General features: G+C 46.9%; 1 protein-coding gene across 2 annotated transcripts in view; it reads right to left on the reverse strand.

Moving 5' to 3' along the window:
- Nucleotides 1–17,693, reverse strand: part of ABCA3 (ATP binding cassette subfamily A member 3) — a 75,431-nt gene that overhangs the window by 18,485 nt on the left and 39,253 nt on the right. For both annotated transcript variants that reach the window (XM_083584850.1, XM_083584851.1), the window contains exons 10-21: nt 12,956–13,137; nt 11,137–11,283; nt 10,897–11,026; nt 10,152–10,306; nt 9,444–9,599; nt 8,748–8,958; nt 7,168–7,318; nt 6,631–6,729; nt 5,134–5,326; nt 3,713–4,016; nt 2,686–2,959; nt 1,111–1,315 (exon numbers count right to left, since the gene is read on the reverse strand). In XM_083584850.1, coding sequence (XP_083440976.1) covers nt 1,111–1,315; nt 2,686–2,959; nt 3,713–4,016; nt 5,134–5,326; nt 6,631–6,729; nt 7,168–7,318; nt 8,748–8,958; nt 9,444–9,599; nt 10,152–10,306; nt 10,897–11,026; nt 11,137–11,283; nt 12,956–13,137 — 2,207 coding nt within the window. The remainder of the gene's footprint in view (nt 1–1,110; nt 1,316–2,685; nt 2,960–3,712; nt 4,017–5,133; nt 5,327–6,630; nt 6,730–7,167; nt 7,319–8,747; nt 8,959–9,443; nt 9,600–10,151; nt 10,307–10,896; nt 11,027–11,136; nt 11,284–12,955; nt 13,138–17,693) is intronic.

The raw sequence follows: 17,693 nt of genomic DNA on the forward strand, positions 1-17,693 counted from the left end.
AGCAGAAAATGCACACAAAAATACACATTTTAGGGGGAGAAATTCATACTATTTAAACATTATTTCGGTTATGTAGTTTTTTTTCCGGGGGGTGGGGCGTTAATTGCAGAAGAATGAGCACATACAAGACTGAGATGAACTAGAAAAGAGTTTGATCCATTCATCCCTGTCAGGAATAGGGCTTTCCCATTCCGGATTCTTTTAACTGAAGATCATGCAACCAGACAGTTTGAAGGGATCCTGAAGGTCATCCAGCCCAACCCTGGAACTGCAGATGCCTGAAACTGAGCTTAGGATTTTCTGCATGCAAAATGTCTGTCACTGGCCTGGGCTGGGACTGATATGAGCACCATGGCTACAAGAGCAGCAGTAGGAGGAGACGTATGAACTTACACCTCTTAGGAATAGTCAGCGTTCCTTTGCTTGAATGTTCAGCTTTCACTGTGGGGGGGAAATGATCTCTAGGATTCTTGGGGGGGGGGGGGAGGGGAATACATCCAGGCAGTATTTTATCCAACTGCTAAGTAAATGAGCTTTTGATTCAATTTTAATGATTGGTCATCAGTCATTGATTTACTTAATCTAATAAACATAAACAAATCAGAGTGTTTGAATTTATGTTTTGCTGGTTTGCACTAATGCTCTTCCCCACACAAATCTAGAAAATAGGAGCACGGAAAGTTGCCTTACATTGAGTCAGACCGTTGGGTCCATCAAGTTCAGTATTGCCTACACCAGGGTTTCCCAAACTTGGGTCTCCAGATGTTTTTGGACTACACTGGTCCTGCTAGCTAGGGATGATGGGAGCTGTAGTCCAAAAGTAGCTGAAGAACCAAGTTTGGGAAACCCTGGCCTACGCTGAATGCCAGTGGCTGTCCAGGATTCCAGATGGGGAGTCTCCCCCAGCCCTATGTGAAGATGCTGGGGATCAAACCTGGGACCTTCTGCATGCAAAGTGGATTTCTACCACTGAGCCAGTTTGCTTATGTGCCAGATTAGCATGTCCCGCCCCTGCCCCTCTGCTAGATTCTTTCAGCATACATCTCCTGGTGCATTTTTGCCAAAACACTGGCAAAGAACCTCCTGGGGACTGCAGTTGAGCTGACTTACCAGCATGAGTACACAGGGCGTGAGGTAGTTGATGAGGTCCCACAGGAGGGCCGAGAGCCAGAAATTGACGACATAGACCCCGCTGACAAACTGGACGTGCTTGGCCTTGATGGCCCTCTCGCTGACGAGCAGGAGAGCGAAGGTGCTGGACAACGACGCCATTCCATAGAGCAAGTTGATTGCAATGGCGAAACCCGTCTGGCCTCTGATGGGACATTAAAGACAGCAAGGTGAGCAGGACCAGGGCTGTTTATTTGGAGGAGCAGCCCACGTACCCAAAAGGCTTAAAGCAGGCAAGAGCAAGAGCAAGAAAAGATCCAATCAGGGGTTTTATAATGTAGAACAAGTATATCCTAGGAACTCCAGCGCAACAGGGTGAGCAACTGGCAGGCCTGAACCAAGTCTAGCTCATGAAGGGGTGACACTTGCACTTTCTCCGTCTTCCCAATCCAAGGGGAAAAGGCAGGTGTCCAGGGAGCAGCAGGGATGAGAAAGGGATAAAGCCAGATTCCACCAACCATTCGACGCCATCAGGACTCCAACTCCCATCACCCCCAACCAGCAGGGATGATTTGGGAGTCATCCAGAGGGCACCAAGCAGGGGAAGACTGGAATAAGCCCTACTGGGGGTGGGGGCAATCCCCTTTCCCATCCTTAAAAGGACCCTCTGGAAGAACATTTCTATCCTACTATTTCAGCATAAAGGCACCCAAAGCAGTTCACAAAACAATTTAAAAACAAAACACAATTAATACAGTAAAGGTAAAGGTAAAGGGGCCCCTGACCATTAGGTTCAGTCGTGGATGACTCTGGGGTTGCGGCGCTCATCTCGCTTTATTGGCCAAGGGAGCTGGCGTACAGCTTCCGGGTCATGTGGCCAGCATGACTAAGCTGCTTCTGGCGAACCAGAGCAGCACACGGAAACACCGTTTACCTTCCCGCTGGAGTGGTACCTATTTATCTACTTGCACTTTGGCGTGCTTTTGAACTGCTAGGTTGGCAGGAGCTGAGACCGAGTAACGGGAGCTCACCCCGTCGCGGGGATTCGAACCGCCGACCTTCTGATTGGCAGGTCCTAGGCTCTGTGGTTTAACCCACAGCGCCACCCGTGTCCCAAATTAATACAGTACAAAGTAATAATTTTTAAAAAGACAGCCATCCTTCACTATTTTTGCTAATATCAGGAAAGTCAGCTCTTCAGGTGCCAGGCCTTGCATAGCCAACAGAACTGCAAACGCCATGTGTAAGAGAGAGTGGTAGTGACAGACTCAAGAATCCTGAGGTTTGTACGGGGGAAATTTTAGGAGAAGGGGGAAAGGGAACTCTCCTAGAACACTGAGTATGCTCTGTGGGCATGGAAGGATGGCTGACTGCTGGGAGGGAAATGGAGTAGAGTCGCAGGAGATCTGCTCTCTAAGTGGCAGCCTCAGAGGGCTGTTATACGGCTAAAAAAAGAGGCGAGAGGACTATGCACACCACTTTCAGCTCTTTGGAGGAAAGGCAACACAGTATTATAAAGGAATTAAATAAAGAGTGAATTTATCGTTGTTCAAAAGAGAGGAAGAATCAACTCACTCCATGAGCTGGTCCTTCGCGGTCTCTGTTGTGTTGCGGGGCTGTGGGTAGTTAGCTACGGAGATGGAAGCATTGGGGTCAACCAGCAGCTTCAGCAGGGCGTTGTCAACCAGGAGAAGGGCTGCGGCAGACGAGTGGAACGCCTGGTTGTTGAAGAGAGCCGTCACCTTCACGAGATCCCCGGTTTCTTCAAAGGAAGCGGCCGCAATGTAGCGCTCGTTGAAGGCTCCCCCTTCTTCAGCGGCTCGAGAAATCAGGTATTCCTGCAGGTCACCTGCAACAACACTTTCGTCAATGCAGCAGGCATCCTAAGTGGTCCTTCCGTTGGCCAATCAGATGCCATTTGAGATGGGCCATTAGGAGATATTGCTACAGGTGTTTAGTGGAGGAAGGCTTTCTCTGCAACCCTGAGGTCTAGAAACTTGCTGTTTGAACAGATACGGGGATTTCCAGGAAACCGACATGTGCCAGAAGCTGGAAACTAGGCCAAATTTTGGCATGACCTGAAGCCTCAAGTAAAGCAGAATATCTATAAATAATGTACATGAACAGCCTCCTGAAGCTTGGTGTTCGCTGACAGCATCTTGTTTTTAAGACTCCAGCAGCACCAAAGTTGGTTGGGTGTTTAACTTTACATGGAAGTCTATCTTCCTCCTCTTTTTGCTCCCCTACTCTACACTCCATGTGAGACTTCTTCCCCACAACCTTCCACCCTAATCCCTTGCTCCCCGGTCTCCCTATCTGCCAAATGCACCAAGGCAGGCACACATCAGTCACTATCATTCTCTCCCTCCCCTTCCAGCATCTACTTTGATATTGCACATTCTGTGACTGGGCCTTCTCCCTCAGGTGCTTCCAATGCCCATGAACATTTTGCCATATCCCAGCTGCTGAGCCACAGCAAACATTTCGGCAGAAGCTCCTATTTGTTCTCCTGCAAACCCAGAAGATTTGGAGCATCTCTTCTTGCAGAAGGGGCTTAAAAACAGACTAAATATCTGTTCTCTGCCTTGGTTCGGCTACTCACCCACTACCTCCAGTGGCCCTTGGTGCTGAGAGTCCACGATATCCTTATACTGCTCTCCTAGTCTCTGGGCCAGGGTGGATTCTTGGGAGACAGAAAAGGGCACTGTAGTCTGTCCATACGGATTTAAGGTCATCTTGAGCAGTGAAGAGTCTCGTGGGCCTGGAAAGGTCTTGGCCACAATCAGGGCGAAGGCAGTGAAGATCAGAGGCACCAGGAACTGCGCTGCCACCATCTTCCAGTTGCGCCAGCTGTAGACAGCCCTCTTCATAAACATGGCATAGAACTGCTGGCAGCAGAGGTAGAACTATGAAGACAAAGAGCAGGCTAAGGATACTGATAAGGTGGGTCCCCTTGGAAGATTAGATAAACTTTGATATTAACAGGGCATTGTTGCTGTTATTATTTATATGCAGGCGGTGACCATTCCCTGTGGGGGTTCCATTCCAAGCCCCCGCGTGTGTCGGTGGAGCGTATATAAGCACACCCCACTCTGTCCTTGTTCTGCCTTCTTCTGGGTCCAAAGGACCTGCACATCAGCAATCACACATCCAATGGACACCACCTGTATTTTGTTTGTATCCTGCTTCAATGTAAAAACCTTTGAGAGGTTTACATAAAATATGCATTAGCAATTATTGATAAAAATTGAAGCATTCCCCCTTTTCATTTAATATGTTTTTTTTAAAAAAATTAGTGATGTGTTTTTAAAACTACAACGCCATTCTTGGATATGTTTAAGTACACAGTTGCGCCTAACACTTCCAAGAAATTTCACACCAGCCGTCAATAAGCAATATTATTATGAGTGCTTGACAAAATCACCCACGCTGAAGTTGTCTGGCTTTGTATACGTATGCAGCAGTAATGAACATTCATTTAGGTCATATACAGTGGTACCTCCAGTTGCGGATGGGATCCGTTCCGGAGGTCCGGTCGGATCCCGAGGTTTCCGCAACCTGAGGACTGCTTCTGCGCATGTGGCGAAACCCGGTCAAATACTTCCGGGTTTGCTGCTTTCTCATCCTGAAGTTTACATAACCAGAGGGTTATGTAACCGGAGGTACTACTCTATTTGCAAAAGCAGTTTGAGCATGGGAAGAGCCATGGGTGAGAATTTTAGTCAAATATAAAATCAGGCAGTTATCCTAGAAACAATGATAATCTTCCCAGGAGGCTGAAGACTCCAGTGTCCTTGGTGCTCTGGCTAATGGTAGAGGCTGGATTCAACTTTAGGAATAATTAGGAAAGGGGCTGGAAATAAAACTCCTCAAAACTAAGACATGGCCACATTCGGGGTACTACTCATTCAAGCCATGCAGTATGGTGAGTTCCATTTTTGTCAACACCCACGATTAATCAATTGCTATGTTCACAAGGGCTGGCGGGTCCCCATGGTACCAGAGCAACCACTCAGAGCTCACCCCCGTGTTCAGCTTGATGTTGGAGCAATCTTCCGTGATCAGAGCCCCGCTGTCATCCGTCATGTCAGTCATCCCACTCAGGCTGCTGGAGTCGTCCATGGCCCAGTCATTGGATCGCCGTTCATGCTGGTACTGCAAAGCTGGCAGCTGGATGGCTTGGATGTCCATGCTGGAATCAACCAGCTTGCCAACTCTTAAAGGAAGAGAGTGAATCCATGTAAGCGAATGCCATCGGCATTAGGTGGAGTTTGTGGGTTTTTAAAAATTAAGTCACCCCAGAGGTTAGCTTCCAACAACCTCAGCGTCATACCTGTATACAAGTTTTAGCAATGACCCTCTTCTGGAAGCTCACTTGCCACATTTCTGAGTCATGCACAATGTTCTGGACCCATTTCTGGTTGAAGCAGAAATGGGCTTTCACAGTGTGAGCAGAGTATGCATTGGGCAGGTCTGATTGGTTGCCCCTTGCTTCAATCATAGAACAACCCTCCCTCTTTTCAAAGCATGGCTGTGCATGATGCTGATCGATCAGCTGTGATGCCAATCATGAAGCCACTGTCCCTCCTTCTCTGTGCTTTCCCCCCCAAATGGTACCAAAAGGTGGCAGTGCATGTGGGTTGCTCATCTGATGCAGAGGGAGAAGAGAGGGCAGGTTCCTCAGACTGAAGAAACAGGGATTTGACCAGAAGTTCATGGCACTGACCCATAATTTGAGGAGAAATGTTTGTGTGAAATTATTCCCACCACTGCCAAATTTTGTTTTGCCAAATCATTTCATCATCTTGTTTACTTGAGTCCCAATGAACTCAATTGGGATTTCTTCCAAACTGCACTGTTAATAGAACAGCACTGTTAATCTCAGTAAGGATTTGCTGATTTGATTATTTAAATGGGAATACAAGAAGGGGAGGCGTGAGGAAGTCAAAGAAACAAGCAAATGAGTTTCAAGTTATGAAAAAGAATTGTTTTTAATTTTTCTTATTTTTTCTGTGTGTTTATTCTTATTTTTTTTTGTTTCTTTTATTATGTGTTTTTGTATATTTGTTTTTGTAAAATCTTAATAAATATTTCTCAAAAAAAAAAAAAAGAACAGCACTGTTTATCTCAGATTCTCTCCCCCTCAATATACCGTATTTTTTGCCCTATAAGACTCACTTTTTCTCTCCTAAAAAGTAAGGGGAAATGTGTGTGCGTCTTATGGAGTGAATGCAGGCTGCGCAGCTATCCCAGAAGCCAGAACAGCAAGAGGGATTACTGCTTTCACTGTGCAGCGATCCCTCTTGCTGTTCTGGCTTCTGGGATTCAGAGTATTTTTTTCTTGTTTTCCTCCTCCAAAAACTAGGTGCGTCTTGTAGTCTGGTGCGTCTTACAGAGCGAAAAATATGGTACATCCGAATCGTATTGCAGAAAGAAATTAAATCCAACATGTTTTAACTCACACTTAGTCCTGCTGAAAGAGCACGTTTACCTTCCTTGCTAGTTCCCCCAATGCCCTACCTGAGAAAAACTTCCTCCATAGTGGTGACTGAGGCTCCGTAACTGGCAATGCCCAGCTCTTCCCGGCGTAACTCCAGCTCCGTGAACAGAGCCTCAAACCTGGAAAAGCAACAGGAAAGAACTTCAGCATTCAAAGCGTATTCCTCACACTCCCTATATTACACAGAGGAAGTGCTTCCTACCCCTTTGGACAAAGGCCTGTAACCTGGGGTTCTTGTGGGGGAGTGGGGAATGTGCTTTCCATGCACTTCCAATGCACGGTGTGCACACAAGAGTTTACCAGCTGCGGGGAAAGCAATTTGCAAGGCAGTTCTTGCCAGTCCAATTTCACAATTTGGCCACACCCACTCTTGGCACCTGATCCTTGGAGGGTGAAGTCTTCGCCTAGAGAAGGTGAGCTCTCACTGGCTTAGACACACGCCCCAAATTTGCAAATGCTAGAGAGAGCCCCGGAACTGCAGTTTCACAGCAGACAAAGCTCCCACACCGATGATGATCTGGCAAGCCATCTTCAGTTGTTGCAGAGGATGACATTACCTGTGTGTACTCTCTTTGGGAAGGATGAAGGACAGCTCCGCCCCAGCGTTGCTCTCCAGGGTGGCGTTGGGCACATAGTGATAGATGAGACGGGAGATTTCGCCAAGGTTGCAGCACGGCTCCTTCACCATCACCATGTGGTATCCTGCACCTGAAAGGGAGCAGATGGAGTTTTTTTGGGGGGGGGGAAAGAAGTACGGGAGAAGAGAAGAGATTTTTGTGTGCACATAGGAAGCTGCCTCATGCTGAGTTTCCATTTATTTTGTTCCACTTCCCTGACATTTTACCTAACTGTTAATTTCCGCATTATGTTGGGGCTTTAATGTGATGTAAAAACCACTTCCGGAAAACTAATGGAATAAAGTGATTTCTTTGCTGTTTGATTCCATTAAAAAACTGTCTGTGCCCCCTGCCCTGTAACCCCTAAAATCACTAAAGTGGTGAAATTTGGGGAAGGATATTGGCATACTATTTTTTATTCTCTGTGTTTGTTCATCAGGAAAACTAATAAAAAACAAAAAATAAAAAGGGTATTGACATACAATTCTTTCCTGCCCTTTTCATGGGGGGAATCATGGGGAAACAAAAGCAGGTATGTGTGGAAAGGGTTGGGGAGGAGCACTATTGTCCAATTATGTTGGTTCTTGTGTCACCGCACAGCCACTTGGCGTGAATTTAATTTAGTGTGGCATGTCGGTATATCAGTAAATAAGCCACAGTTCCACAACAGGCACTGCAGTGTGAAAGTGACACTGGAAATAAATAAATAAATAAATAAATAAATAAATTATTACTTATACCCCACCCATCTGGCTGGGTTTCCCCAGCCACTCTGGCCGGCTTCCAACAGGAGATTAAAAATACATTAACACATCAGTCATTTTTTTTTTAAAAAAAAACCTTCCCTAAACAAGACAGAAGTGCTAGCATTATAATCAGGAAAATGAACGAAATATTTCCCATGTCTGAATGCACCAGACTGTTGGTCCATCTAGCAAAGCATTGTCTAATAGTACTGCCTGGTAGCAGCAATCCAGTGTCTGAGGCCAAGGATCTTTCCCTGCTTGAAGATGCTGGGGATTAGATCATAGAAATACAAAGTCGGAAGGGACCACAGGGGTCATCTAGTCCAACCCCCTGCAATGCAGGAATCTTTTGCTCAACCTGAGGCTCGAACCCACAACCCTGAGATTAAGAGTCTCATGCTTGAACATGGGACCCTCTGCAAACAAAGCAGATGATCTACCACTGAACTCCATCCAGTCAAGAAGCATTCAGGGGTGTTCAAACTACATACCAACAGGCTGCCCTGCAATAACAATTGCTTCGCTGAAATTGCCAGATGCCTGACAGGTTTTTTAAAAATTTTTAATGAAGAATATATACGAACCATTGGTGAGGGCACCTACATTTAAAGCCCCTGTCCCATACAGGTCACTAGGCTCTTCCCCCTCCAAGTCTCATACAGAATGAAATAATTCTGTGAATGCTACCAAAGGGGAATGTCGCCCACTGCAAGGTCCTTATTTCTTTGTGGGCTTCTTCAAGTCAGGTGCTGGCACAAGCTGGATTCTCCTTACCGTATTTATGCTTGAGAAAGAGTGAAGACCCACAGCACTGGAGCTCCCCCTTCGCCATAATCGCAATGCGGTCGCCCAGCAGATCTGCTTCGTCCATGAAGTGTGTGGTGAGCAGGATGGTGCGAGTACTCCGCTGCTGCTGCAAAAGCTCCCAGGTGGCCCGGCGGGAAACCGGATCCATGCCTGAGGTTGGCTCGTCTAGCATCACCACCTAGACAGTGCAGAGAGAAGAGGCCTCAGTGCAAGGTGAAACACAACTGGCGTAAGATATGAAGGGCACATACCGTATTTTTCGCTCTATAAGACGTACTTTTTCCCTCCTAAAAAGTAAGGGGAAATGTGTGTGCGTCTTATGGAGCGAATGACGCTGCACAGAGAGGGAGAGCTGTGCAGCAATCCCTCTTGCTGTTCTGGCTTCAGGGATAGCCACGCAAAGCCTCTTCAACAACATTTGATTCAGAATATTTTTTTCCTTGTTTTACTCCTCTAAAAACTAGGTGCGTCTTATGGTCAGGTGCGTCTTATAGAGCGAAAAATACGGTACCCAGAATACAGAGGATAGAAGTGTGACGCAATTGTTAGAGAAGTGGGGGGCAACCTGAGGCCTAATTTCATGCAGTGGCAGGGGGAAATGGAAGCAAATGGGGTGGCAGAAAGAATAACGAAGAAAGAAAACAGAGGACTCTCAAGACTCACTTTGGAGTCTCCAATGAGTGCGATGCCAATGGAGAGCTTCCGTTTCATCCCCCCAGACAATGCTTTAGACAGAGAGAAGCGTTTCTCCTGTAGGCTGAGGATGTGCAGGATGCGGGTTATCTCCTCTAGACATTTCTCCGCAGGAAAACCTTTCAACTGAGAGGAAATAGAATGGAAAAAGAGTTAGCACACGGGTTGACAAAAAAAATAATAATTTTTATGCTGCTGCTGCTGCTTTCATTTAAATCAGGGTTGGGGAATGTGTGATCCATCCCTACGTATTGGTCATGCTGGATGGGGCTGATGGGAGTTGGAATCAAACAGCATCTGGAGGACCAGAGATTCCTAATCCCCAGTCAGACAAAAAGGTTAAAAAAAACCCGAACAGGTTTCTAGTCCCTGTAGTTGACAACTGCTGACCCCAGAGCCCTATTGCACTTTGTCCACATTGTGGCATCGGCCTGAAGGTGCATCAACGCTGCACATAGGAAAAGCTCATGTGTGCATTCATAAGCCCAAGAAATGTGCACCCATCATCTGCATCTCCCTCCAGCCTGTATGGCCTTTGCTTTTACAGAATATTGTTATTGCCAGTGTTCTAAGTGAGAATATACACCATTCATTTAATGTAGGGTATCTCCTGAAGAGTTACACCATGCTATGTAACAAAGGATAAAAAGAAGCCTCGCAATATTTATCCGAGATTACCCCAGCGTAGAAGTACAGGTGCTCTTCCACTGTCATTTGGTCAAAGAGGACGTCGTGCTGAGGGCAGAGGCCAAGACTTTTTCGGATCAGATTCATGTCCTGGGAGATCTCATAGCCATTGATGTATGCTTGGCCACTTGTTGGAGGATACAGTCCTGGGGAAAAGGAACAGCCTTCAGATTAGCGGCCATTAGATTAGATGGATCCTCTAAAATCCGAGAAGGTTTAAAAGGCATTTTATAGTATCCCTGCCAAGACTGTCCACAACTCTCTCTTGGGTGTATCCAATCCCAGTTTGCTGCCTGTGTGGTACATAAACTGAATCTCAACCATTTCAAACCCCGTTAATTACTGTAACCTATTACCAGGTGGGGGGTGTGAATTCCCACATTTTGTTAGCAAATATAGCGCATTTCTGTATCTTCATTAATATGTTCCTTTTTATGCACACTTGCTCCTAACAGATGCGTTTTTGTAAATATAGCCTTGACTCATTATTCAGGCTCAGCATGGTGATGATGATGATCATAGGCGCCTAGGAAGCTGTCTTATGCTGAGTCAGACCTTTTGGTCCCTCTAGTTCAGTATTATCTACACTGACTGGCAGCCACTGTCTAGGGTTTCAGGCAGGTAATCTATCCCAGTCCTACCTGGAGATGATAGGGATTGAACCTGGGACCTTCTGCATGCAAAGCAGATAGTCTACCACTGCCCTTCCAGCCTAGTCCCAACAGCCCAACCTCACCTGTGAGCATGGACAAAGTCGTCGTCTTCCCAGCACCATTGTGCCCCAGAAGCACTGTGATTTGCCCCTCATACATGTTCAGGGTCAGGTCCCTTACGGCTTCCTTGGTTTTGTTCCCCATCTTGAACACCTGAGGACAGCCAAGTGAGAAGTATACATAAACAGGCATTCAGATGCTCTTTCCATAAGCTGCTGTTGCACAACTCAGCTTTCAGAGTGCGGCATCCCAGAAGAACCCACCTTGGACAGGTGCTTAATTTTGATCCCTGAAACCAGGTCCGACGGCTCCTCTTCTATGTACTGGCTTTTCAGGGCCTTCTCTGGGTCCTCCTCCTCTTCTTTCTCCTTTCCCAGCACTGTCTGAGGACTCCCACACCAATACGAAGGCTAAGGAGAGACAAACAGGGAGGCTCTTATTGTTGCGAACAATTGGAGTTTGCCAATTATTTCATTGACGGGGTGAGGCAGCTTTTTCAGTCTGAGGGCCACATTCACCCTTCCAGGGGCCACATACCAGATGCTCAAAAGAATAAATTGCAATAAACTATTGACTTGCCTTTGTTTTAGTATGTATTTTGTGTTCTCATTTTGTATTTTTACGTTGTAGACCACCCTATGATCTTCGGATGAAGGGTGGTGAACAAATCTCTCACTCTCATACTCTACTACTTATTTATGCCAGCTGAGGTCCTCTGTCTATTTTGTTTGGTTCCAATGAAACAGGGTGAACTTCTACCCCCAGCGCCAGCCATTCCCAATCTGGTGTCCTCCAGATGCTTTGGACTACAGTTCCCATCAGCCCCAGCCTGCATGATGCATGATGCAAGAGTAAGAATGAGCATCAGGGATTCATGAAGAGTCAATATTCATTTTAGCTATTCATAGATACCAAATGGAGCTCACATATATCCACTTGGTCAGATCAGGAAGCCTGGTAGCAGAACAAGTTGTTGCCACTAATTGCTATTATGATGTCCTCTAATGAAGACAGAAATAGATCAGCTACTATGCCTTGTTTGTTTGCCTAAAACAGAGGTTTTAAACCTATTTGAGTCCATGGCTCCCTTGACCAACTACATTCTTTCTGCGGCACCCCTGTGGGGCTCAGGAGCCCAGTTAAATCACCCCTTGCCTGCAGAGCTGGCAGCCTCTCACTCTTTTTCGAACAACCTCCCTTGTGGAGTGTTCCCTCAGCCTCCTCTCCTCTTGTCTGGGCAGCCGCTGCTGCCACCTCTGATCACTGAGCTACCCACCCACCCCAAAGAAAGGTGCTTCCTCACACTGCTCCACAGGGGCCTGGGAAGCATCCCCTAGCCAGCCCCAGAGGCACCATTTGCCTGGGGAGCTTATAACCAGGGTTGCTGCAACAAACAGCTGTGCAAGTCTCTGGGAGGCAGAGACGCAAGAGGGCATAAGAGAAGGGAAGGAAGGAAAGAGGGACAGAGGCCAGTGTTGCCCACAGCACGCCCAACCATCATTCAAGGCACCCTAGGGTGCCACAGCACACTGGTTGAAAGCCACTGGCCTAAAACAATGGCCTGGCTCACAAGCCACGCTGGACCAAACCAAGTCCTGGCATAAACATGGCCATGTACTTCCTAGAAGAGGAGATCACAGTTGCTTTGCTCCTCTTCCAGTCACTCCTCTGCTGGTTTGGTTTAGCCTGCCATTCAATCCCAGAATCATGGTTTGGCTCTCTGGACAAATCATTAGCTGTAAATCATAAAAGAAACCTTGGTGGCAGCTTATGGCTAGTCCAGAGATAGTAAAATCAGGTGTCCAGGTTTGGGTGACAAACCAAGTTTTTCTGCATGTGTCCTCACAGCGTCAAACCCCACCACAAACGTTCCATTTCTCAGTTCCACAACTTGTTCTTTTTCTGTGTTCCTGAGAATCGTCACAGCATACCCTCGGCACTGGACTCTTCCCCGTTACTAAGCTCCAGATGTTTTCAATTACCACGTGCAAGTTGTCGTCCAAAGCAACTGGAGGGAGCAGGTTGGCAAAGGCTAGGCTACACAACAGCTGGTATTGGGAGAGAGATCAGCACAGGACTCACCATCAAGAAGAAGTACCAGGGCTGTGGGATGCCATACTCTCCTGGGAAGACGGCTTCCACATACCAGGCCACCAAGCCATACAGCACCGAGTCCAGGAGTAGCATCCCTAGGACGTGAGCCACAGTGAAGTTATCATCCACGCTGACTGGTTTCAGAAGGTCCCTCCACTGCACCCCAGTGCCTGGAAAACAGAATAATAATAATAATAATAATAATAATAATAATAATAATAATAATTTATTTATACCCCACCCATCTGGCTGGGCTTCCCCAGCCACTCTGGGCGGCTTCCAACAAAATATTAAAATACAGTAATGCATCAAACATTAAAAGCTTCCCTAAACATGGCTGCCTTCAGATGTCTTCTAAAAGTCTGGTAGTAGTTGTTCACTTTGACATCTGGTGGGAGGGCATTCCACAGGGCGGGTGCCACTACCGAGAAGGCCCTCTGCCTGGTTCCCTGTAACTTGGCTTCTCGCAGTGAGGGAACCGCCAGAAGGCCCTCAGCACTGGACCTCAGTGTCCAGGCAGAACGATGGGGGTGGAGACGCTCCTTCAGATATACTGGACCAAGGCCGTTTAGGGCTTTAAAGGTCAGCACCAACACTTTGAATTGTGCTCCGAAACGTACTGGGAGTCAATGTAGGTCTTTCAAGACTGGTGTTATGTGGTCTCGGCATCCAAGTTCTGTTTTGCATCCAACAGCGCAAAGTGAAAGCAGGTTGCTGAGACCTGAAAGGTGAGGCGCCAGGGTGGGGAACAAGACATCCCTTTCTTCTGACCCTCTCCTCCCGAATTAGGGATCCCAAAGTTGTTTTTGTTTTAAATACTTAATGCTACATCATTGTGGAGAATATTTACTAGCCGGTTTGGAGTATACAAGAAATATTTCAATACAACAAAAGATTCTGAGTGTCCGAACCACATTGCATGTACTATCTTGGGTAGCTTTACAACAATCTTACGAGGTAGTCCAGTACGATGGTGGATTAAGAACTTAAGAATATGAAAAGAGCCTGCTGGATCAGGCCAACTACCCCATCTAGTCCAGCACCCTGTTCTCACAGTGGCCCAACAGAAGCTTGTGGAAAACCAGCAAGCAGGATTCAAGCACAGGAGACCTCTCCCCTCCTGCAGTTTCCAGCAAATGGTATTCAGAAGCATTTCTGCCTCCAACCGTGGAAACAGAGCGCAGAGACTTCATGGTTATTGCAGATAAGGACCTGAGACAGGGTGGGTGGCTAAGAAGATGGGGACAAAACTAGAATTAGTTGCCATGGGCTCTGGCTCCGCCTGCTGTTGAGCTCCTTGCTTTCTGCCCTGCCAGTCCCAATGGGCACCAGCTGCCACTGATTGTGGTGGATACTTGCAGACCTGATTGACTCTCCCTTGATCCTTCACACTCCAACATCTGCCTACGAGAGAGCCTCCAGGCCATCGCCTTACTTACTTCAAGTCCCTTCTCAAAAACAGTTCTTCCAGGAATCGTTCAGACAAGGGGCAGTCAACATGGTGACCTCTCATCAGCCCTGACCATCAACCATGCTGGCGGGAGTGGGTGGGGATTTGAACCCTGGTCTCGCAGGTCCTAGCCTGACACTTTAATCACCACAATGCCACAGGCGATTCCAAAAGGCATGTTTATCAGCTGACAGGCTCCTGACTGTGCGCTGGAAGCCACATTCCTCTCTGCCCCCACACCTGACATCACTTGCGACATCAGGTGCTGAGAAGATGGCCATGGTTTTGAGGAAATGGCTGCACCAGCTAAACTTCTTTCCCTGTTTATCCCTGTCTCCATTATTCCTCCCTGTACTTTCCCTGTACGTGTTTTGACTGGAAACCTCTTGGACTAGATACCTATCAAACCTGTTCTTTGCAGAGCACCATCTGAGGCAGTAAACTGCGGGAGGCAGTGGAAGACAGAAGTGCCTGGCGTGCTCTGGTCTATGGGGTCACAAAGAGTCAGACACGACTAAACGACTAAACAACAACAACAATGTACACAGAATACGCTTATAAATAAAAAATATTTTAGCCCACTCTAGCCCAATGGTTGCCATTAATTTGATTTTGAATTGATTTTAGAAGGAATTGATTTTAGAATGTATTTCAATTAACTGATTGTGACTTTATATAAACTGTGTTATTTTTACTGTTGTTAGCCGTTCTGAGCCCGGCTTCGGCTGGGGAGGGCAGGATATAAATAAAATTTTACTATTATTAATTATTATTATTATTATTATATGCTGCACTTTTGTTTGTTTGTGGTTTTTTCCAGGAGAAAGAAAGAAAAATTGAAGAAATATTCAGCCCGCTTTTAACTCCAGCCAGAGCTGGAACAACAAGAGTATTGCAGCTGAACAAACATTTACCAGTTGCTCAATAACCAGCTGGTAAGTCATGTGAGTTGGTCTCACACTGACTCCTGCTTGCAAGAGATACAGCAACAGATACAGAGCCCAGCCCAGGACAAACCTATGGCTGCCTGTCTCCTGATGATAGTTAGGCAATTCACACCGTGGGTGAATACATTCTTTCACAGAGTACTAATCTCACCACCCTCTTTTGGGAGCTAATCACGACCAACGCAGCAAACAATCAACATTTCCTGCCATTCTGTTATGGTACAATCTGCATTAATACAATTAAATTCCAACTTTCCTCCAAGGATCAAGGTTACTGCTCCAAGGGGACACCCAGTGAGCTGCATAGCTTAGTGGGGATTCGAACCCTGGTTTCCCAGGGTCCTGGGCCAGCGTTCTAACCACTACACCACACTGGTTGCTGCAACCCATGCCATGCCATAAAGATATAAGAAGAGCCTGATGGATCAGCCTAATGACCCATCTAGTCCAGCATTCTGTTCCTGCAGCCAGTGGCGTAGCGTGGGGGGTGCAGGGGGGGCCGGCCGCACCGGGCGCAACATCTGGGGGTTAGGGTTAGGGGGCGCAAATCCACAGGTTAGGGGGCGCAAATCCACGGGTTAGGGGGCGCAAATTACTTGCCTTGCCCCGGGTGCTGACAACCCACGCTACGCCACTGCTTGCAGCAGCCAACCAGATGTCTGTGGGAACCTGAGCACAAGAGCACTTTCCTTTCCTGTGGTTTCCAGCAACTGGCATTCAGAAGAATTGCCTATGGCGGAGTAGGGCTGGCCGATATCAGCCTTTCAGCATCACAGTATATCACCAACCAAACATCGCGGTCTGGCGATGTTCAAAAACAAGCTGCATTGGCCTCAGCAACTAGCAAAACTGACTGGAAAACTTAAGAGGAATGTCAAACCAAAAGGTATTTAGGGAATGGAAAATATATAAAGAATACTTGAAAATGTACTGTACGAACTTGCAGAAATAGAGTGATACTGATAACCAAGAATTGTTCAAAATGTAATAGTGGATTATATATCTATATACAAAATAAAATAATGTGAATCTGTGCAAGGAATACAGATAACATAAGTAGTATAATGAGAATTATTGGAAGTTACATATTTTAATTTGTTATGAAAGTGTAATATATTGTATTTGCTTATGTTTGTTTTTCTAACTTTCCTTACTTTATTGTTTTTATTCATTTGTATCGTCTTTTGTACTATATGTTATGTATATTTGTCTATGTGAAAATTATTAAAGATTTTCAAAAGAAAAAAGAAAAAAAGGAGAGAAATTGCTGCAGCTCTCACCGTGGGAGCTGAGGAGGGTTCATCCCAGCGCCTAGCGGGCTGGGACAAGGCAGCTTGTTTGTACAGCTCACCTGGGGCACGGGACGGCTCCCAATCCCCAGCTCAGTCATCCCCGGTGCTCTCCCCGCTCACGGATGAGTAGGGAGAGCAGCGGGGCTCCTTTGGGCAGCTCTGCCAGCGATGGGGAGGGCTCCCCATCCCCAGCTGAGTCATCCCTGGTGCTTCCCCCACCCCCGCTTGCGCAGGAACCAGCGCTGGACTGGGGGATCCTTTAACTGCTCAGCTGAGGGGAGCAGCAACCACACACTCCTCAGCCAAGCAGTTAAAAGATGCAGAGGAACAAGCTGTTATCGGTGCCTCCCCAATGAAGCTTTTTTCTCCTTCTGCACAGTATGAGGGCAGAGTGTGATGGCAACACGCGCTGGAAGAAGTACAGGGGTACCTCGGGCTACAGACGCTTCAGGTTACAGACGCTTCAGGTTACAGATTCCACTAACCCAGAAATAGTACCTTGGGTTAAGAACTTTGCTTCAGGATGAGAACAGAAATTCCACAGCGGCAGCAGGAGGCCCCATTAGCTAAAGTGGTGCTTCAGGTTAAGAACAGTTTCAGGTTAAGAACGGACCTCCAGAATGAATTAAGTTCTTAACCCGAGGTACCACTGTAGCTAGCAGAGGGACTCGGAAGTGGTGGCGGTTTCACCAGCAATATACCACTGAGTGAAGCTGACATCATGGTCTACTCCTTGTACCAATCCTGGGTGATATATCGATATATTGACCAGGCCTACTGTCAGAGCACTGCCATCACGGCTAGTAGCCATCTATAGTCTTATCCTCCATGAACTAGCCCAATCTTTTTAAAAAACCACCCAAGTTGGCAGCCACATTGCCTCCTGTGCTGCAGAGTTCCATAGTTTAACAATGGGCTCTGTGCATTCCTGCACGTACACAAAGAGCAAAAGCAGCTCGGCGGTTTCTGCCAGAGGAGGATTTGCATCCACAAAAACTGGCAGCCAGCCAAGAGGGTGGGATTCTTGCCTGCCCAGA

The sequence above is a fragment of the Podarcis filfolensis genome (assembly GCF_964270895.1).
Source record: "Podarcis filfolensis genome assembly, chromosome: 14".
NCBI classification, from domain to species: domain Eukaryota; kingdom Metazoa; phylum Chordata; class Lepidosauria; order Squamata; family Lacertidae; genus Podarcis; species Podarcis filfolensis.